Source organism: Drosophila rhopaloa, unplaced genomic scaffold, assembly GCF_018152115.1.
Source record: "Drosophila rhopaloa isolate 14029-0021.01 unplaced genomic scaffold, ASM1815211v1 contig_3, whole genome shotgun sequence".
NCBI lineage: Eukaryota > Metazoa > Arthropoda > Insecta > Diptera > Drosophilidae > Drosophila > Drosophila rhopaloa.
In genome coordinates, this window is record NW_025335123.1 from 6,552,035 (window position 1) to 6,574,876 (window position 22,842).

At 40.2% G+C, this 22,842-nt stretch overlaps 1 protein-coding gene across 11 annotated transcripts in view; it reads right to left on the minus strand.

The window, feature by feature from the left end:
* Positions 1–21,969, minus strand: part of LOC108042728 (insulin-like growth factor 2 mRNA-binding protein 1) — a 31,513-nt gene extending 9,544 nt beyond the window's left edge. The window contains exons 1-3 of one of the 11 annotated variants that reach the window (XM_017121157.2): positions 21,607–21,969; positions 20,045–20,260; positions 11,291–12,121 (exon numbers count right to left, since the gene is read on the minus strand). In XM_017121157.2, the coding sequence (XP_016976646.1) occupies positions 11,291–11,403 (113 nt within the window). In that variant the 5' untranslated portion in view covers positions 11,404–12,121; positions 20,045–20,260; positions 21,607–21,969. Of the gene's footprint in view, positions 1–1,477; positions 1,815–2,202; positions 2,350–2,626; positions 2,991–11,290; positions 12,122–12,635; positions 12,772–13,341; positions 13,358–20,044; positions 20,794–21,606 lie in introns of those variants that run through there. The other 10 variants (XM_017121166.2, XM_017121216.2, XM_017121207.2 and 7 more) reach the window with 10 other exon arrangements.
* Between the last annotated feature and the right edge of the window lie 873 nt (positions 21,970–22,842).

A 22,842-nucleotide genomic window follows, 5' to 3' on the forward strand; every position in this document is an offset into this window, starting at 1 on the left:
AGAAAAAAGTAGCAAAGGAATTTATTTTGTCAACATATAGAAAAGAAAAACTTGTTTTTAGCTTACAACTGCACAGAAAGAAACATTTATATGAAGAGAATGACGAATTTGATTTTTGGACAAGATACGGGCATATTAATCAATAAGTTAAAATCAATTACTTTAAAACATATATATACCCCGCCATTATTTTTCAAAGCTCCAGCCTAACATCATATTACGTGAATTAATCTTGAATTTAGATATTTCAAAAATGGTATAAAACATGTAAATAACCTATCAAGCTGATTTTTATTTCTGTGTAAAAGGTAATACAGAGGAAAGAAAACAGGGGGAAAGAGGGGAGATAGAACGAGTAGTGCAACAAGAACAGAAGCGAAAAACACAACGCTCGCATTGTTGCTAGCTGGTTTGACCTAAATTGGTGCACGGTGGTGTGGGGACGGTTCTCACTGTCACCTCCCTCGCAGCAACACCCACAGTGACGTACGTCCATCACTTTTCGGACATTGCGCTTTCCGATTCGAACAACGCGAATCTGTCACACACTTGTGTCAGGGGATTCACCAATGCAACCTGAGTAGCATTTGCGTCCACAGCAACACAATCAACTTCCCTTTTAAATTCAATTAGCATCATATTTTTTTTGAAGATTTTTTGAGCTAATAACGTTTTTATATCATGTATTTGAAAATTTTAGAGTTTACATTTTAACCTTAATAGTATATACAAATGTACATATTTTCTATTACAAATTTGGTTCTGTTTTTCACTCTATGGGTACAATAATTTTTTTAGTTTTCTGTTGGTTTATTTGCGCTTTGGCGATTATCATTATCATGCAAACGTAAACAAAATGGCGAACAGGGGAGGTAAAAAAAGGGGCGCGGAGGCTGGTTGGCTGAGAGCCGTATGCAACTGTAGGGCGGTGGGCGTGGCACGGCCATATGCGCTGTGGCCAACCATGTAGTATAAATAAACAAACAAAACCAAACCGAGTCAAAGTCGAGCATTTGCAGTCGCAAACTGGAGAATTGAAGTAGCTAAACTTACAATTTCAATTATCAAATCTCAGTTTTTTGTTAGCTTAATTCATTTACAAAGAGATTTTAGAGTATACTGTTGCGGTCAAATTAATAGTAGTGCCACCTCCCTTTATCGTAAGCTCTTTATTGTTATTTCTATACAGAGATCTCGGGAGGTTTTTACTAGATAAATCCAGATTAACATATTTTGGGATTAGGAAAGGGGTGGGGGCAGAGGATTAGTGGCCTTATGAATTTGATCTCAACATACTTTAATGGATTCGCACCCTTTCCCGGCATAATTAAAACTACAATCAACGTGTGTATATGGCTTGCATGTGCGTACGAATGGTCAAAAATGTTGTGTTTGAGCCACATAAAGTCTTTGTCATGGTGTGAAATGTGGGGAAAATTTTACGGGCTAGGGGGCGGTGGGCAACACGCTAACTCACCGATCTAAATAGCGTATAAACGATTGTTTTTGTTGATAAAAGTTGTTGTTGCTGATGTTGTTGTTGAGTCTGCTGCTGTTGTTGTTGCTGTGCATTTTGTTTTTGTATTTATTAGCGATTGCCGACTGTTGTTACTGTTGGTATATGATTTGTTGCTTTTGTCTTTGCAATGCGAAAATTTTCTCTTATCTCCACTTAGTCGCTCTCTGATTTTTGTGTTTTTCTCACCTCCTTCCACACACTCGCTTCTTCTAACTGATCACACACTTTGGCATTGGTTTTTTCTTGTTTTTCCTTTTTTTTCGATTTCGTCTATTTCACAATTCGCAAAAAAAAACTAAGGCAAAAAGAAGAGAACGTTTGTGACAAATATGTCACGCACACACACGAGAGCAAAGAGTGGGAGAAGGGGGAGAGGTTCTCTCTCACTCTCACTCTCCGCTGCTCTCCTCCCACTCCCATTTCTCTGCCTCCCACCATCTTCCGTCTCACTTTCCCGATCCACGCGCTCACTTGTTAATCACACACAAAAAACTGTGTAGAAGTAGGGGCAAAAAAAACTGCTGCTGTTGCTGATATGATTTGGGTTTTTTCTCTTTTTGTTCTTTTTCCTCGTTTTTTTTTGGTCATGCGTATGGGCTTTAATTCGCCGTTGTGCTGTGATTTCTGATGGATGCGCTGGCGTGTTCTTTTTTTTTATCCCTCCTCCTTCACAAATGACTCACACATTCAATGCAGTGCTATCGATCTTGCAGGCTTGCCTATCGATACATATCGGTGAACCGTTATTTTTTCCACTGGAAGAAACGTGTTTTGCTAATTAGCGGTCAGCAGAGCAGGGTTGCCAACTGTTGCGTTTAGCGAGTTAGTGGGAAGTAGGTCAGTTTATCTAAATTGATTTCTATTGTTGACTGTCGCACACACACATACATTTTACAATGTGGAGGAGTTTTAAGAACACGGAAAAGCCGGCATAACGGTACACCCATAATTTTTGTTTATCCAAATTTTACGAAATGCACTGGATTAGGTGTGCAATGATAAACCGTTTTCTGTAAAAAAAAAAGTACACAAAGTACGAAGCAGAGGAAGCAGCAGGGCGTGGAAAAAAAATCGAGACACCTATTTTCGTTTCTTCTTTCCACTCACTGTTGTTTTTGTTTTTTTAAATGCCAAATGCGTATGAGCAAAAAAAAAGAGCGCAACAAAACACAAGGCGCTAGGTTTTTGCAACCTTTTCAATTTTTTTTCGCGCAAAAGAACGAGGTATGCAAGTCGTAGGATGTAAAAAATTTGAAAACAACTGCCAACGCACACTTACACACACGCGCCTATATTTTATAATATTTCCGTTTCAGTTTTTGATTTGTGAAATTAGCCGTGTTGTTTTTGTTGTAGTTATTTTTATAGTTGTTGCTTTTTGTGTTTGTTGTTGTTGTTGTGCAACTACGCCGCGCGTATTTCCGAAAGACGACCGCAAAATGCAGAGAGTATTTAAATACTGAGCTCGGCCAAAGCGAACCAAACCAAACGGGAATGTGAATGTGGACAAAAAAAATAAAAAAAGCTGAGAGCCGACGGCGTCGGCGTCACAGCAACAACAACAACGACATTGGCAATACACCGCAAAAGCAGCAACAATAAGGAAACAAGGAGAGTGGGAGAGCCGACAAGTGAGCGAGCGAGAGATTTGCCGAGCTCCAATAACTTCGGTTTTTTTCGACTGTAGTGTAGTGTGTGTGCGAAAAGAAGACGGCAGAAGTAGGAGAAAGAGATATGACCACGTTAAATGGCGTTGCCAGATGGTCACGATTCGTGACAATAGGGGGTTCGGCAAATATAAATAATTCAAATTAGTCTTTATTGATCAAGTGATCTTGTAGAAAATTATTATAGTGTAGGAAATATTTCCACCGTTCCAAAATCCCAGATTTTATAGAAAAGTGCTTGGGTGCTTTTTCAGTCAAAGAACAAATTACATTGTTATTCATTTATTATTTGTTCTATAGAGAACATTTAAATTTATACAAAAATTTACCAAAATTATCAAACTTGGAAATATGTAATTTTATATTTTCATACAAATGCCCTCTTAAGATATTAAATTAATTTTAGAAGAAAACAAATTAATTTAGTTTTATTTATTTTTAAAGCTTTGCAATGTCGGTACACAAAATAGATTAAAGTGAGATTAGTACATTAGAAGCAAGGATTGAAATTTAATACTTCGAGTTTAAGTAAATATCAAAAATATAAAAATATTTTGTTGAAACATATATGCATGCAATTTAAAAGCCTGATTTAAATTTTTAATATTTTTTATTTTTTATAACTGTGTAAAATAGGATCAGTTTAAAAATATTCAAATATTTCACAGGCTAGTGTAGTCATTGTTCTCTTTAGTACTCTTAGTCGTGATCTTTCATTGTGTTATTTTGGAATCACTCTTTGTTGTGTTTTGGTTGCTCTCTTTTGCAAAGTGCAATAACTGATTACGTCACGGGTTGCATGCGTACTGCGTGTTGACTCTGTGTATGTGTGAGCATGTTTATTGTTGCTGCCAGGCAGAAGTCAACACCAATTCAGTTTAAACGATAGTGCGCGTCAACTATTTGTTATTTCCGGTCATTTATTGCCTGCCTCTCTTTCCCATTCTCTTTCGCTTCGCTATTTGCGAGACACACGTGACATTGCACACTAGTCGACGTCGCCGTCGACGGCAACGTCGCCGGCAACGTCGCCCCCACAGCGGCAAAAAATAAATATGTTTGGCAACATGTGCTGACCGCAAAAGCGGCGGAATCAAGCGAAAGCAACGGTAAAAACAGTTGTAAACAGGCGGCAACAACCCGCTTAAAGTTAATACAGAAATAAGAGGACTGGAGAGAAATGTGAAGCGCTGCTCATTTCGGCGGTTCAACGGCCGCGGCAGCAGCGCCCCTAGCAGCCGGCCACGTTGATCACGAATCGCTGATAGTGCTTGCTTAAACCCCAAAAACCAAACACACTCGCACCCACAGCAGCGGTCAATAGCATAGGAGAGCCCCATTCAAGATATCTAACCCTTAACATACAAAACGCGAGATTAGCTTTTACTTTTCTTCAACAGACTTTTCGGCTAACTGTGGAATTTATCACGAATGTTTAAAAAATATATATAATAAAACAAGAATCGATTTGGATTAGCCGTTAAATTTTTTTTTCCCGAAATTAATTCTTTGTCAGCCAATTGGGGCTACTTGGGGCAAACACTTCTTAACATATTGTGTGCTGTTTCTTTACTGAATTGGGCTCTGCACTGATTCCTCAAGTTTTGAAGGGAGTATATATATATTTTTTTTTTGGTTGTTTGTTTATATATGTATTGGAACTGGGCATAAATTTATGGAAAGAGTGTCGCCTGCGTTTTTGCGACAATTAATTTAATTATGTTTTAATCTCACTAATCAATTAATAATAATTTGAGGTCTATACAAATGTGTTGAACCCAAAATAAACTGTTTCTAATAATACTATTCTTTTAACACTGGTTATAATTTTGTGTGATGTTTGTAATCATTAACCAAGCCCAAAGTTATTCTAATGCTGGCCGCGGTTGTATGGACAGAAGCAGATCGCGAGAGCTTTTGTGGAGCTTTACTTTCCGATGAAACCAAAGAAAGCTTTTTTGGCAGCTGTCGACTTGAACGCGAATTGAATCGAATCGAATCGAGTGGAAAGGAAAGGAAAGAAACGCAACCCCTACTTAACCCATCGGGGAAATGCTTTCTTCACTAACGGGGAGAACAAATAAAACAAACAATGGACTAGACAGGAAGAGGTCACAGGGAACAGGGCGAGGATCAGGAACAGGACAAGACCCTGACCAGGCCTGTCAGGTAATTTCGAGGTCCTACCTGCATGTCGAACACGCCACGATCACGGGGATCTCCAAGATCAGCGGGAACAGTCAAAGACACGAAAAGGGTTGGTTGGTCGATTGTTGGCTTGGTCGCTGACTGATCGCAACTGGCAGCTGGTGCCAAAACGAAAAGAAAGTGGTCCTAACGGGGAAGAAAGTACTGGAAAGGTGTCCTCCTGCCACGTGTACCGGAACAACAGTTGCCATCTTTAGAGCGGTGCCCGCAGATAACAATAGCCCAGGACAATGGTTTAAAAGGATCTTATATTTGCCTCTCCTGGCCCAAGGACATTTGGCCAAAACATAATAGCCATAAGAAGTTTAAAACCGAGTTTCCTCAGCATCAATAAAAAGAGTAATTTGTGGCAGTAGAATTAAACAAAATAATTATACAGAGTCATCTAGGGAAGTTAAAAAATTATTTTTCAGAAGAGCTCTTAAAATGCACTTTCATTTGTGTTATCTGAAGTAGTTTGATATTTTGAAACCATTTGTACGAACTAAACTATAAAATAGAAACTATCCAGGATCCTGCCAATTTAAGCTGGATTTTTTTTATAATAAATGTTTAAACAATGCGTGGTCTCCGTTTTTTAAGTCCTAGGGTTAGAGGCATTTCACCTGGGGTATGCACATCCAAGCATACATATGTATGTATGTATGTGTATCTTTAGAAATGTGTAAGGCTCAATGAGAGATTCTCGTCTCCATCGCACTCTTTTTTTTTTACCAAAAATCACACGAACATGTATTTGTGCCTCTTCCTTAGCAACGTTTTTTTTTCATCTCGTGTTTTTGGTTTTGGAAAACTAAGCCAGCAATAACACGAATCACCAGATCTCTCATTCTCTTCCTCTCTCTCTTTTTTAGTCTGACCTGCGCATGTGTGCGCTGTCGTTCGATTTCTTGGAAATTTCTAATGAACACAAGCACAAGAAGGAGCACACAAAAATGTGGTAGAAAACGGAAAAAAAGAAAAACACAAGCCGGCAAGAATTTGCCGCAAGAGAGTGAAAAGGAGACGGAGGGCGGAAGACCGAGGAAGGAAGATGGTTTCAAATTAGATGCAGCATAATCGATGTTCGATGAACGATAACTTACTAATCGGAGTGCAATGCTGTTAAGTTTTCAAAAGAACGTATTTTAAGGATAATGAGATTCGCTTTTGTGTGATCTTGAAAATTTGACACTATCTCAGTTAAGTTCAGAATTTGTAATTGTTTACTTAAGCTGAAATCATAGTTAAATCGTTTTAAACATGTTAGAAGGATTAATAAAGGAATTCAATGTAGCTTAAAATGTCTTCACAAGAAAAACTAAATTCTATAACAATATAATCGAAGTTTTCCACAAATGCTAATACATGGGACAAAGGCAAAGCTAAGCATTAACATAACTTAAGCCACCAATTCGAATTTAAGTACAAACGTTATCGAGGTTGATTGGAAAACCCGTGGTAACAAAGAAGAATCGAACTTAATTTTAAATGAAAACCGAATGGGATCCTTGCAGGTTTAACCTGGTTACAGCATCACCTTGAAATTAGGGCAGGCCAAGACTGTTCTTGTTTTGTACCTGACAACAGCCCGAAACTCCCACACACACGACGCACACTTTGGCAGAAACTACCTGGAGTAGGAGTACCAATAAAAAATGTGCATCCTGTTTGCTGTCCGGAGCGATTTGCCAAAGTCGGTGTCCTTCTGCTCTTCCGCTGTGCAACAACTTCAACTTCCAGCAGCAATAGCAGTTCGCAGCAGCAGCGGAAATTTGGCGGGCCACGTCTTACCCGACCCCAACCCCCCGCCCCTTCGCACACCCACCTTCAACTCAACAAGCTGCTCAATATGGGCCAGAGCATATTTTTGTTTTTGGACAAATGTAGGTAAAGTGAACGTGTACCCACCTCCCCCGCCATTCTCGCAGTACTTGATTTCATTCATTTGATTCTATACAACGCAGGCACACTGAGAAAATCTAGGTACAAATAATGCTTTTGTAATCTTCATTATAATGCGATTTGATCAACAATGATTCGAATAAGAAAAAATCGGAAATGTTCTGAAACAACTATTGTAAAACTAAAAACTATAACTAGAAATTGGGTAACTGAATGGACCAGTTTTCTATGTGCAATATCGAAACTTTTTGATAATGCGAATTAAGGTGTTTTCGACAAGGTCTAGAACAATTACTGCTGACAATTTAAAATATTATTCAACTTTAAATGAAATACTTGAACACCTAAATGGACCAGTTTTCTACGAAATGCGTTTACTGTTTTTGGGTTGGGTTTACTGTTTTTTAAGGAAGTACTTATTGTGCATAATGGTCTAACCTTTTACATTTGTTCAAATTAAATTTGAGGAAAATTTAACTATACACTTATTTTCCATTAATAATAGTAGAATTTATTTTTTTCTCAGTGCACAATCATCGCCATATATACACAGCAACCTGGGCTCATGTGAATCGGGTTTTGGCTCGGTTTTGGCTGGCATTGTGAAGTGACGACAAAGGCGGGGGCGATCGAAATGAATGGAGCGGTAACCCAAGGTCAGGCCCCGTTGTTTGAGGAGCAGCAGCTGTTGCTCTGGGGTTGGCTGGTTGGCTGGTTAGCCGGCTAGCTGGGCTAGATCGCATCCAATCTACCCCCAAAATGAGAAATCCCGTCGCCCAAGGAGCTCTACTAATTTGACTGTCAATCAAAAAAGGCGAGCAGCAGTAGCAGGATCATCAGCAGGCAAGCGAAGAAGGAAGGCCTCCCTGCGAGTTAATAATCGATGGGAATCAAATTTGCTGCTGGCTTCCAGAAGGTCCGTTTCCTCGGCTAAGTGGCAGGCGAGGCGGCAAAGATACCCAGATACCCAGATACCCAGATATGCAGATACAGATGGCGATGGCGATGGCGAAGGCAAAAGGGTTGCGATTAGAACGAAGCTCTGCAGAGGCAGCAAAGTGGCAAAGGACAAATTGGCAAGGAGCCTCAATTCATGGCCCCTCCCCATCCGCAAGTGAACAAACATTAGAAGCCAGCGGAAGAAGGGAAGCCGCCTCTTGTATAATTAAAAATGTTTGAGCGCGCACTAGCAGAAAAGAGAGCGAGTTGGAAATATGAGAAACGTGTTTTGCGTTGCTTTGCGACTAGAAAAAGAACAAACACGAGGGGCAACATAAAAAAAAAATACAAATAATACAAAAAACACAATGAAGCGGGCAGGAAAGCCCCTAAAACTCTGCCAAAATCATATTTCCAACCGCCAACTCTCCTGAGAAACCTGATCATGAGATCACCAACACACACGAACGAACGACGGACGAACGAACACAGATTCCAGAGATCTCATCTCATCTCATCTCTATCGCTGGCGTTCTGGGTCAACCCTTCTTTCTAAGCAAAATCCCAAGCCCAAGTCCAAATTAGAGCCAAGCCAAACCAAACCAAACCAAACCAAACCAAACCAAGCCAAAGCAAAGCAAAAGCAAAGCAACGAAAAGCAAATCAAACCTGGCAAAAGATGCCTCCTGCGGCAGCGGCATGTTTCCTTTGGCGGATTAAACCAATTGCTACAGAAAAAGATTTCGTTGGCTGCCGCTGCTGCTGTTCTGTGAGATTCTTTCTGGTCTCTGGCTATGTCTCTGTGCTTTTTTCCTCGGCTTTTTCTTTTTATTATCTCGTATTTTTGCCGCTCTGCGCTGCTGTTCTGTTTACTTTGCATTCCTGTAGAAATTAGTTGAGATTTTTTGCCTGCGTTTGCCTACCGGCTTAGTAGTTGTTGCAACAAGCGGCTTAACACGCAGCAAGCACAAGCTGTGCCGCAGCGGGGATTTTTGGCCGAGGAATCCCAATCCCCGTCTTAGGACACACCAGCAAGTTTGTGGGCGAATCGCTGGTCTTATAAACAACATTGTTTTATCTCACTCGCATAACCAAAAGCATACTTAAGTTAACCTTACATTGTTGTTTTTTTATATGCGAACTCGTGGGTTTATGAACAACATTGTAACTGAGTGACATCATGTTAATCGTAGTACATTTAAGATCCTCTCATTATGATAAATGTCACATCAATTTTTAAACATTGTTCAAATTATTTGAAAAATTTCAAGTGTTATAATATTAAATAACATGGAATTAAATTGGCATATTATCATATAAAAAACGTTGCATTAGTTTTAACCAAATCACCCTAATGGAATAGCATCCTGGCAATCTGCTGTCCAGTGGAACAAAAAATTAAATGCTTATTGCTTTATTATTCGCAAAAGGACGTTGTCTAACCTAGCAGCGTTAGACTTGGAAAGTTTCAGACCATTAAAATAATATTATTTCAATAAGACTTCCTGACATTGACGTAGTCAAATGAACAGCGATTAGTGGTAGATCCACTGGTGGGATTTGGGGCTAAAAGCCTAGTAAGAAATATAATGAACTTTTCGGACTAAAAAAGTATGCTACAATAAATTGACTCCAAAAATCCAATCCATTTCCTAAAATGGCTATAAACAAATTTTCACAACTCTAATAATTTTGTAGCTTATATAGTTCTCGGTCCCTGATTTGATCGTCTGATATTGTGTAATATTATAATCCGTTTAGGTCTTGCACTAGCAATGTTCCCAGCAACAGCTCGTTTGAGCTCTTAGATTCCCCTTCATCAACACCAAAAAAAATTATAATCTGTTTAGAGGTGCAACACAAACATTATCTTTGGCTCCCTGCGTCGGGTTGGGCTAACTTCGATCTTCGGTTGCCAGTGGCTGGCCTGGCCTTCATTGATCTTTTTGCACCTCCCTTTCGCTAAAAAGCGATCCTGCCCGGAGGACGCTAAGTGCTAAGTTCCGCAACTCCTCCTCAACCCTACCCTCTTTCTGATGCTGTTTCTTTTTTCTGCTCCTGTTCGTGCAGCGTGCGGCAAGTATATCAATTCTGTCAGATCGGGGGTTGGCCGAGAAATCCTCGGGGTCGGGCATACGGGGGCATTCGGGGAATACGGGGAATAGGGGCTGGGTCGAGGTGTGAGGGGAGAGTCGAGAGGGGAGAGACAGGTAGTGGCTACCGCTTTCAGGGGCTTTTTTATGTGACAATGATGATGGTTTCGCCTACCCCAGCTTGTTCTAGGCCGCTCAGTGTTTACTTACACCACTTGAGCTTGGCTCGAGGGGGGAACTTGACAAGGGTCGGGGCCGAGGATCCTCAGGATCCTCAGTATCCTCAGGAACTTTAGGTCCTCCTCCCTGAGAGCCATTTTTTTGTTGTTTTCCATTGCCCGCCCGTCGCCCGGTGATATGCCCAATTTATCACAGGAAATTAGCTGCTATTTAGCAACGTTGTATGTCCAAAGGGGGGTGTTAGGGTAGGGTGGCAAAGTAGGAGGGCCACCGTGTGAGGGGCAAGCTTCATGTTATTTGGCGTGATAATTTGTGCAATTGTGGATTGCCAGCGAGAGCAGATCGGAGAATCTGCGTTTCCTCAAAGGATCGCCCGAGGCTCTGAGCTCATTTTTTTTTTATCTCTTCCCTTCCGGGTTTCCCATTACTTAGAGAGGCTCATTTTTTACCCAAAAACCTTGGAGGGGCGCATCGAATCGCGGCCAGGGCGTAGCAAAAACCCATTTGGCGCCATTTTCGACCAGCTAGCTAAGTATGTGCCAAACTATCTAATCTGAACTGGGGTAAGAGTATCGGATTTCTAAGTGGGTAGTTGGTGGTGGGTGGATGTGGCTGGGAACCCGCACTAAAAAGCTAAAAAGCATCATACAACAAACTACAAAAGCTACATCAAGATCAAGATCAATGAAAGATGGAGGAATGTTGGGGAATGTTTTCGGAGGGGGGTTTTGGATAGAGAAAGGCCTTGTGCGATCTGTTTTCGATATCTTTTAAAGGGTATGTAGCATTCGAGTACGTACCTTGAGGTGCCAGCACCTTCCAACTGCTGTCGATCCAGTGGCGGATCGAAGATCTGTTCACGATCCTCCTTTGAGAGTTCCAGGTCGGCGAATTGATCCAGTTCGGATGCCATTTTCGGTAGCTCTTTTGGTTGAGTGTGCGTGTGTTTTTGAAGTTTACCTTCGGGGTAGGTGAGTCGATCGGATATATATATATATATATATATATATTGCCGGGGTCAATATAAATATCTCGTTGGAAATAGCTTATGACTGGCTGCCTGAACCGAACTTTTGCAAAAATCGCTGTTTGAACACTTTAGAATTTCAAAATGGCTTTCGAAAACGCGAATCGGACCTTTCGAAATTGATCTTTTATAAATTTGTATTTTTTCAGCTTGTCTTCTTTTACTCCTGCTTCAACTCTTTTACGTTTCGGGTGTTACGTGTGGAATGATGACTTTTTGAATTTTGCGCGCTTAATTACTCGATTGAATCATGTCCTTGACGGATTTTACGTTTGTATTCACGTTTGTTTTTTTGGTAATTTTTTCTTTTTGCCGAGTCGAAACTTTTGCTGACCTCTGTTGAACCGGGAAAAAAGCGTTTAGCAAGCGTTTGTTAGTGGATTTGTATTAAAGTCGCGTTAGCATTTCTTTTTGTTTTTAATTTTTCACGGGTTTTGTCTTTTACGTTTTTTGGGCGTTTTAATTTAAACTTTTTTGCTCGAAACTTGGTTGTGCGTTGCGGTTTTAAACTCGTCCTTTTTGTGGGCTTCTAAAAAAAGTTACATTTGTGGTTTGTGTTTTTTTTGTTTGTTTTGGTGTCAATTGGGCCAAAAAAAAGAGTTATCTGTGAAAGAGACGGGGAAAATGCAATTAGTTTTGGGGGCCATTTCAAGAGGTTGGGTTGGGGGTTGGGGGCTGGGTGCGCTCATACAAGGGCTAACATTAACAGCTGTTCCGATCGCCGGCCGGCAAAGCTTTCTTTTTCTTTTCTTTTTGCGGCTATTTGCTTTCGTCATCAAGGCGGCGTGGGAGAGCCGCCGAGAGAGAGACTGACAGAGAAAGAGTGAGAGAAAGAAAGAGCGCGGGGGCATTAGAAGTAGAAGAGATTTATGCGGGACAATGCGTGAGAGCGGCCAAAAAAGAGAGAGCGAGCTTTTTTGTCATGTTAACTTTGATCTTGGCTCTCGCGTGTACATGAGTTGTGTTTGTGTGTGTGAGTGTTGTTGTTGGCATTTTTTTGATTTTTTTTGTGGTGAATAAGTAGGCGAAAGAAAAATAAACCATTTCGCAACATGGCCCAAAAATTGCGGAAATTTCTGCCTGTCGTTTGTTTTCTTTCTTTCTGGCTTTTGGCTTACTTTTCATTTGTTGCTGTCGAATATTATTGTCTGCTGTTGATGTTTAAGAATTTATGCTGTTCTTTATTTTTTGAATTTTTGGTGTATCTTTTTTCGCGCAGTGGAGAGTGGAGCTTTGCAGATGATGTCAGAGTGCCTTCAAAAAAAAAGTGGTTGTTGGTGCGCGGTTTCGATTTTGTTTGTTTGTAATTTGGGAAATTTCTGTTTTGGCAACACTTGTTTGTTTTGTTCGGGAAAAGATTCCAAAATGTATCAAGAAAAATAATAAAAAAAATACTCTTTGTTGTTGTTGCTAACACACACACACACGCATACGGACACACAAACACACTAGCAAAGGCAAATGAATTAAAGTCAAAGTCAAAAAATATGCCACGAAAAAGTAGCAGCAGCAGCAACAAAAACACACAGAAACCCCCCACTAGTCCCCGTTATTCACCACCCCCTCCTCTTATTCTTTGTTTTTTTTTTTTGGATTTTCTCAGAGATAGTTTATAACGGCGGATCTGTTATCCGTTTCCGTTATCCATGTATCCAAGTTTCCGTGGCGCGCAAAACGGAAAAAGGCAATACGACAGGCACAAACTATAGTGTAACACAGAAAAAATTGATTCAAGGCTGCTGTTGTGTTGCTGCTGCTTCTTCTTTTTTGTATTTTTTGGTGTTTTGCGTTTGGAAATTTTTTCCCTTTTTTTTTGCTTTGTACAATTTTGTCTTTATATTTGGGGCAGCCCGAGTCGCGACGCTACGTTGCTTACAGTTAGGAGCGTTGTCAGACACTGAATTGCCGACCGAGCGGCGACAGCAGGCAGAACCCGCGGCGGCAGCGACGCCGACAGCGCAGCAGTTTCACTCAAAAATTCACATTTTTTTCTCCGCTGCCCAAATTCCTAAACACAGATACGAAACACACACTCACACAGGCACGCAGCAAGAGGAGAAGCAAAGGCAAAAGCAAAAGGCAAAGGCAAAAGGCCAAGAAACCGCGTGTAGTGGTGTGCGTATCGACGATTGCCGAAAATTTTCGGCGAGTGCTTAAGTCGAGTGAGTGCGAGCGAGATGGCGAGTGTCGAGTGACATTGTCGAATTTTTTTCCTCCTCTCGTTTTTCGGTGTGGCGCGGAAATTGATGAAAGCGGTAATTAAAGCTAGCAATGAGACAGATGAATGAATCTAAAATGGATGTTTAGTTCACTCGGGTTATCTGAAAAGCTCCGCTGTCCGATATTGTGATCCTGAGCGGTTCTCTAGATATTGTACAATTAACCCTAGATGGACTTACTTAGGCAAATATTATCCTAAAGATATAAAATAATTTTTTTTATTTATTTTTATGGGTATCTTAAGCAATTGGACTTGGAAGATATGATGTCCCTAATTCCAGATGGACTTACTAACTCTAACGTTTTTAGAATAATAAGCAAATATGTACATATATTTTTGTATGTATATATTTTTACTTTGTTTTTTGGTTGTTTTACATCTAAAACACAAAGTTTTTTTATAACTTTCATCACACTTGAAATAACACAACTATTGGAAGAATATTATCTAATTATACGATTCTTAAAAATGTTCGAATAAATATCACAGTTATTCTGCCATATTTGAAAACTTTAAATACCTTGTCATGGGGCATATCGGGTTAAGGAAAAATAATTGGAAAGCTAAAATCTATTAAAACTACAAATAAATGTGCTGTGTAATTCTAACTATACCTATAGATTCCTCAAAAACTAGTCGGGTCAGCTTATTAACATTGAGTTCTATTTAGTTAAACTTGACTTGTACATAAGTAAGATGTAAAGACAAACATTTGTTATTTAATGGAAATTAAAGGAGTTTACGCTCAAGTTGGTTTGTATTAGAGATTAGTTTGTACATACATACATACATATGAGGATGCTGAAGATGTGAAAACTGGGTCTGCTTGAGATTAAAGATTGAGTGGAAGATGGATCGCCTGGATACTGGATGTTCCAGCTATGGAAATGGGAATGTAAAAATTCCCGTCTCGCACTCTCCAAAAACCCACTCAAAAAGCGGCTCAGAAAAGACGCGCGCGTGTTGTTCCCCCCTTCCCCTCCCATTTTCTCAAAACACCGCTTCCCCCCAAAAAAAGGGAACTTAAAGAAGCGCGTGCGAGTGGGATGCACAATACTCAGGACTCTCTTTCACTCTTCTCCCTCACTCTCTCTCTTTGTGCACATTTCGCTGCCGGCGTTGACGTCGACTGCGCTGTCGGCGTTGCCAAAAAACGAGGCACACATGGATACACAACACACACACTTGCACGCAAGCCCACACACACACGGATAAGAGAGGTGCCTATGTGTTAGTGTGGCGATGGTGACGACGGCGGCGCTTAAGCTCTGAAAACTGAAAACTGAACTGAAAACCTAAAAGGAAGAAGGAAGCGGCAAAGGAAGTGAACTGCGAACACACAATAGCTGCTGCTTTTTTTCTTAGAAAAAAAAACGCAAAAAGCAGTCGAAAAACTGAAAAACGAAATGCGAGCAGCAGGAGGCTGTGGGGGAGGGGGGGTTGGAGGAGGGGAAGGACACTTAAATCGGGTTTCACATAGAATCCTAGTTGGATGCGGCAGACAAGGTTAGTACAATGTCCTTGAGCCCCAAGTTCAAGTCCAAAGCTGCGATTAGCTGGTAAAAAGTTTAGAACAGGCCAATAACTAAGGAGCTGCCAACTAAGCAAGGACTCAATTTTAAAGACAGACTAAACATAACTACTGATCACACTTTTATTAAATTTCTCTATTAACACTACCACTAGAACATATTGAACTTTATACAAACACTAGAACTGATTAAAATGAAAGGAGCCTTATTGTTTTCGTACACCGTAGATTATCAAAAGATTTGAAGTTCTAGTAATCACTGTAGCGTTTTGATTAACCCTCTCTATATAACTTTCAATCCTTACAGCTTGTTTAATTTACGTTTCTTCCATCTAAACTATCACCACTAAAACTGACTAAAATTCAGGAGGCTTATTGTTCTTGTGTATCGTAGATTATCAAAAGTTTTAAAATTATAGTTCCCACTATGTTAATTAACTTAACACGATCGTTTCATACAGAACTTTTTGTTAATCTAATATTTTTCAACAACTGGTTAAAATTGTACAGCCGTTTTATAATCGAATGTATTTCAAAGTTCTTAAAAATAGTTTTCGCTGAGGAGGACCATTTCATCATCCTTATTACTTAAAAGTCTTTCTTATTATTGTTTTAGAAATAAATTATGGCTAAAAGAAGTCTAACTTAAGGTGAGCTAATGGAAATCAAGAAGATAAAACAATTTCTTCTTTTTCTTGAGATTCTCGGAATGAAAATAAGAAATGAATTTGAACAGTTTTTTTATAGGGATTAAAAATCAAAACGATGACAGCATTTACTCACTCTCCCAACTAATTGAAGTTCAGATATTTATAATTATACGAAATATTTCAAATTTATAATAGAATTGTACGAGTATGCTTAATTTAAAATTTTTGTGAGAAAAAGCTATTATAAATTTGGAAACATTTTTTATAAGTATAAATTCTAGTTTTACGTAGCGAAAATTTAATTAGTTGGGAACTGAATTCAGCTAACGTCCTCATTTTCATTTCTTGAATTCTGCACGACCTTGTTGAACGAAAGTTAAGAGGATATCATCATCACACTTTAAGTGTTAAAATGCCTTCGAAATCAAATTGAATTCCAGCAACATGCCTGGCAACCACCTTTAAGCTCGTTCTCCCTGTTTTATAGATGCATTCAAATGGCGACGATAAAAGAGCGCCGGGTCTCTCGTCATCCCACTTGTTGCATGCAACACTGCACTCTGACCCTCCTTAAGAACCCCACTCCCCCTTTGCGACCATACCCGCCAACTTAAAGCCCTGCACGCGTCGCAATCAAAACAAAATTCTGAATTCCGAGGCGAGAGGGTAGGCCAAGGGTCCAGGGTGGAAGGACCAAAAACTTGCAGGATGCAGCAATTGCAGTTGTTAAAGGTGACATTAATTGACGTTTAATAGGCCTCATCTCTGCACGGTCAGGGAGCGATGGGTGACCGAAAGGGTGCGGCGGGGCTGGTACATGGTTTAAATTAGTTCTACCCTTGCCGATTGCCGATTGCCGCCTGCCGCTTCAATCCCTGCCTCCTTGTTGCCGCGACAAGCCAATTAGAGGTGGCGAGGCTTGTAAAGCTTTTTGTCCTCGCCAGCGATTTGCAACAAAAGTGCAGCGGCGGCAAGGGTCTCGAAACAACCACCACCACAAGCCATGCTCGAGGGGTGGCGAGTCCTGCGGTTGCAACATCATCCTGCCAAAGGTTAAAAGCCCTCGGGTGGGCGGGCTTGACCTCCGCCCCCTCCGCCCCTTCGGTTTTTTCACCGGCGACAAATGGCGAACGCCTGTTGCAGTTGCACATTTTCTGTTTCCTTTTTTTGAAAGCAGAAAGTGGCGCGCGCGCAGGAAAGTGCAACAGCAACCCCTCGAAAGTATGCAACACCAGGCCTGGCCACCCACTACCAACCCACATCCATCCACCCCCCACCCACACCCACTTTGGCTAACGAGTGAAAGAGAGGGTATAAGGACCCTCGTCATGGCACTGCGAATTGAATCGTCGAGAGCTATGTGCCTGCGTCCGTTTGTCCGTTTGTCCGTTCACTTAGACACTTGTGGGTGGTTGGGGTCACCACCGGCGGTGGTGCCGGTGGTTCAGTGGCTCAGTGGTTGATTACAATTTGCCGACTGCAATGGCGAACGCAGTCAATTGTGATTGAAATGCACACGAACCGGGCCGCCAATGCATACCGAAAGGGGTTCGTGTGCTGCAGGATTCAGTGGATGCTCAGATGCTCAGTGGCTCTCAAAATGCACCATGTGTGAGAAATGCTTGAAAAGGATCTTGTGTTAATCTTGAACTAAACTGATATGTAACTTTTTTGGTAGTGAGATATATTTAGTTGTAAGATCTTTTCTAAAATGCAGTGATAATATCATACATTTATTAACCTATGGCAGTGAAAGCAGATTCAAGATTTAGGAAAGAAATAGTGGCAAAAGAAATAATTATTTTTTTCAATGTCTGTACTTTTAAATAATCTGCAAAAATTATGCGAAACCAGTTTGCTTAGAAAATTTAAAGGTTGTCTTGCGGCACCACAAAAATACATTTTTCCATATCTTATGCAAAGTTTAAGCAATAATAAATGAATTTAAGGAGCAACGAGAATTCCACTGTCTCTTCAGTAAAATGACGCAAGACTTAGCCTTAGAATCAAAAAATAAGATTTAATTAAAAATATTATATTAATTTTTAAATGTTTTACCCATGCATAATCTACTAAAAATATGAATGAAAAGCCTAATAATATATGTATATTTTTATAATAACTGAGCGCAGATTTCATTATGCAATGGATACAAATAATTCAAAGTTGCTTCGCCGTTTAGTTGCGGTTTTTCAGAACTTAAGTTTCTTTTTCTCAAGCCAACCTAACGTGTTATTTTTAGGGTTAACGCGGCGATATCCTGACTCTAACGAACACACACTCTCGCTGCCGAACAGGACATTAAACAATCGAAGGCGAAATGCCTGGGAAGCGGGATGGGGGAGGGGGGAGGGGGTTGAGGAGCTCGTTTGGCTACAGGACACCTTTAAGGACTAGATAAGCCTTGCCCAAGGGAGGGCGGACGAGAGGCAGCCAGGCAAACAGGCAACAGCTGCGAAAGCTGCCTTCCTGCCTACCTAAGCTTTCTTAGAGAGCTGGCTCAAGGACAACCCGCGTCAAAGGAGCGCTATTGAGGTACAGTTGCCTCGAATAGAACGAGATGGATAGCTCTACGAAGATCGAAGGATATTAAACGCCCTCAAGTACGAATCGATATGGAGAGCGAATTGAGGATCCACCAAATAAACTCCTAAAGAAATACCACAATTTCCAAGTGAAAGATTCAAAGAGAGTTAACCGAAAGTATAGCTAGGCACCCTGAATACAACATGGGGTGGTTTTTATTCAAAGGTAAAGGTAGTATTTCAAATAACCAACTGATAAGTCCCCAAATAAATGTAATAAAGATGTATAGTTCATGGCAAATCGAACAAAATATTTATGGTGATTTTAATAAGCAGTGAGTTAAATGAAGATCAAACGAAGAATCTAAAAATCCATTAAGTAGAGCATCCCAAAGGACTAAAACACCCCCAAATATTAAGTAAATGAAGATCTCTCTGATGAAGCATTCCAATAACTAGAACGCTTGGGAAGTATCTTACAGATACGAACCACCCCCCAAAAACGGAGCTAAAGACGGTGAGATATCTGACAGGGAGCATCTGCAAAATGCCGAGGAATTTGTCCAACCTGGCCCTATTTCCTTGTCAGTCTGCTTCTAATTTTGGTCCCACCTACATTTTCCTCCCTGAAACCAACCCCCCCCACACACACACACACACACACGCATACTCTTTGGGTATCCCACTGTTTCACTTTCTCTTTTAGTGGCTGTTGAACTTTAGAATTGATCCGATTTTATTCGCATCTTCCATGAATTTGCCTCACTTGAGAATGTATTAAATTTAGAAGCAGACGAGCCAGATTAGAATGATGAAGAGGAGAAGAGGGGGTTGAAAGGCGGGACAGATGCTTCATTCATGCCACGCGCATCTTGCTCTGTCGTCATTTGAAATAGACGCCAAGCACGCAACCTCCGTTCATCCACAGAGGAGCCTCTTCATCGCTTTCGCTTTTATTCTTACCAACTCATCATCACACTTGGGGAGCATTCCCCACGGCCGGCGTGTCATTCGTACAATGTTGCAATGGAGAGAAGTGCTTCCCCTCCGTTAACCAAAAGAAGAGCAGTTCTTATCGGAAATATGAATGAAAGACAGACACCGGAATTGGGGGAATCGCTTGCGCCACTACTAGTTAAGTTATGGATTTTTCCAATAAAACTAGGGACTTCAAGGGAATGTGGCCGAATCAAAACTACTACTCAGGATTGATTCATAGAGCTTTACTTGGATCTTATAAACTGATTTAGGAAATACCTATTAACCTAATTATAATATCTTTATAAAGGAGCACAACAATTCTTAGTTTTATGGGATACAATGATATTTCAAGGTAAGCATTTCAGCCATAAAATTACACTTTCCAATTAGGACTACGTATTGCAGATGGTGTTTTAAAGTAATTTGATGAGAATACAAAGAATGGAACATCTATAATTCAGTTCAAAGGGGTATTATAACAAAAATGAAAGATTTGAGCTTATTGGAAATATTCCTGACGCTTCGTATTTAGGGTATAAATGGTGTTGTGTATTCTGTCATGTGCGTAATGTCAATGGACAATTAATTTGTTAGCCAGGACATGAGCTAGGATACTTACAGATCTAATAGGACACGACTATCTGTTGGCTGATTTGCTGCTCATCGATTGCTTTGTAGGATGTCAGTTTTAGCTGTTTGAAATTGAGATGCTATTGATGCTCCTAAATTCTATGTTCTGTCCAGGCTATTGATCCGTTTAGGTTTCCAATTCTGCGGCTTTCGGTTCGACTTTCATCGGTTGACTTCGCTACTACGAGATTTTCGAAATGTCAGGCTTTGGGATTGGATGTTGAATTGATTCGATTAGGTTTATAGTGGGTGGTACGAGCCCTGGGTCTTTTCTTTTCTGGTAGATGGAGCCGCTGCTGCTGCCGTCCCTTCCCTTCGGTAATTAGGTATTTCGGTATTTCGGGGGATCGAGGATCAGGGTCTAAGCTCAAGGGAAGGAAGCTGGGGGCTCTGTTTGCTCTCAATTATGTTGATCACTCTGTTGGGTGTTTTATCTATGAACGAATTTTAATTGCCAGCCGAAAAGTGGGTGAGCGATGAAAGATAGAACAGTATATATTGAATCGGATTGGATTTCGATCTGTTCATGTGCCCCTCGCTCGATTTCTCCTTATCTTTCTTTCTGTTTTCTTTTTATTTTCTTTGTTTGGGTTTGTTATTTTGTTGTTCGGTATTTTGTCTTGTTGTGGTCAGTGTAAGTGTATATTTTTGATTTTGGGTTAATTTTTGATTTTTTTTGAGCGAGAAAAAAATTGAAACAGAATTGTGAGAAAGTGAAAATTGCCTTGTGGCAGCTGGGATTGACAGAAGTGCCAATGGTGTCTGGGGTCGGAGTGTCTACAAATGGGCTATTGTGGCAGTAAACCCACAAGCCCACATCTTGAATCTGAAATCTCGGCACCTTAATTGGAAAATTGTTTAAAATTTAAGTTTTCGTTTGTTTTTTTAACGTCGCTTAATACATAATACAGGATGTTTGCTGCCTTAGAGGTTCAGGATCTTTGTTGATTTATTTAGATGATATTGCAATGATGAATTAGGACCTCCACTTTTAGAAAAACTAATGTATTTTTTCCAATTTAATATTTTTAAGCAGAAATACTGCCTCTTTTAACAGATTTAAAAATTTAAATGAAACAGAAAACAAAATATATATTATGATTGAATGACATTTAAGAAAAAGAATACAATTAAAGTTAATTTGGACTAATCCATTTTCTTTTTTAATTGAAAATGACAAACATCTAGGCTTAAATAATTCAAGAAAACCCTATTAAAAGGACCAATAGGATCCAAAAGTGATATATTTATTAGTTAGTAATTGATTTTTCCATTGATTGAATTCGACCGGAAATAATATTTTGTTGGCTTGTTTGTGCTGTCGATGTGGATTTTATTTTATTTGCTTTGTTTTATTGATTTTTGCGTAGGTGACAACTCTGTAGGTGGGTGACAGTGGGTGGCAGAGGGTGTGTGAGAACGGGACGGCAGCAGCTGCGTGAGTGCGTACAAAGTAAGGCAGGAAAAACACACTTTACCCCTCTTACTTCTCTCTATATCTTTCTCTCTCTTCGGTTATTCTCTCTTCATCTCCCTCTCTCTTTCACTTACATTTTTGGTTTATTATTAAACCTAAAGAATTCTCGACAAATTTTATTTGGTTATTTCTTTAATTCTGCACTTTTTTTTTCGCCTTTTCTTGGCTTTCCACTTGTTTTGCTTGTGGCCTTTTTTGTCACTTTCTTTTGGGCATGGAAGAAAAAACAACAAAAATCGCAAATGGCGGCGACGGCGGCGGCAGTATCGAAAACTATCCCGATAGCTATGTACTTAGCTATTTAGAAAACGTTGCGGCGTGAGCTATTAACTGTGAACTGTGAACTGCGAGCTGCGAACTGTGAGCTGAGAGCTGAGAGTCGAACGAACTGACGCAACGGCGACGAGTGAACTGCCTGCCGGATATACGGATCCCAATTCCAAGGTGTCTGCTCGGTGCCCGATGAAAATGCGAGGAAAACTCTGTTCTCTGTTTTCTGCTCTCAGCCCTCTGCCGCAGCGCAGTAGCAGCGGCGTCGGCGTCGCATTTTCCACCCATCATCCGAGCAGTGAAAGTTGTAAACCAAAATGGCTGACCCTGCTCCTTGGCGTCTCTCTCTCTTTGTGTGTGTATGTGTGTGCTTGCGTACGTGTGAGCGTCTATTCGCTTTAAAGAGCAGCAACCGGCTTACACCACACCCACTTCCAATAATCAGCGAACACAGAATAATGATCTTAACCCCAATTGAACTTCGCCTATTTGACGTCCCATAAGGAAAACAGTTTTAATTTTTACCAAAATAAAAGCAATGTAGTAAAGAGTGGGCTAAAACCGACCGGTTGGCGACGCCGACTCCTGTATAACGCAAATTTAGCTGATTGTCAATAAAAAACAATCAAATGATATGATTCAGTGATCAATTTACTGCAGATACCTGAAACATAAAGATACAAATTAAAATTAGATGTTAAGATATAAATTAAAAATATTTATTGGGTTAAAGTATATAGTTTAATTTAGTTTAGTTTTCCAGCGTTTTATATTTTTGAATTATAGCCAAATTATTCGCATATTTAAATTAAAGCTTAACTTTTATGAGAAGGTATCAAACGGGACTTACATTTTTTTCTATTTTGTAGAATTAAGAATACATCGAGATTTAAGCCTGGGATTTAAGCAAAGTGCTTCTGGTGATCACTGTGCCAGCTGTTTGACCTGTACCTTGCACTGCTGTTTCAGAAGGTTTCCCGACCGAAAGGAAAAACATCCAAAAACGCAACGGATAAACGAATATTTTCCATCTGATTGGT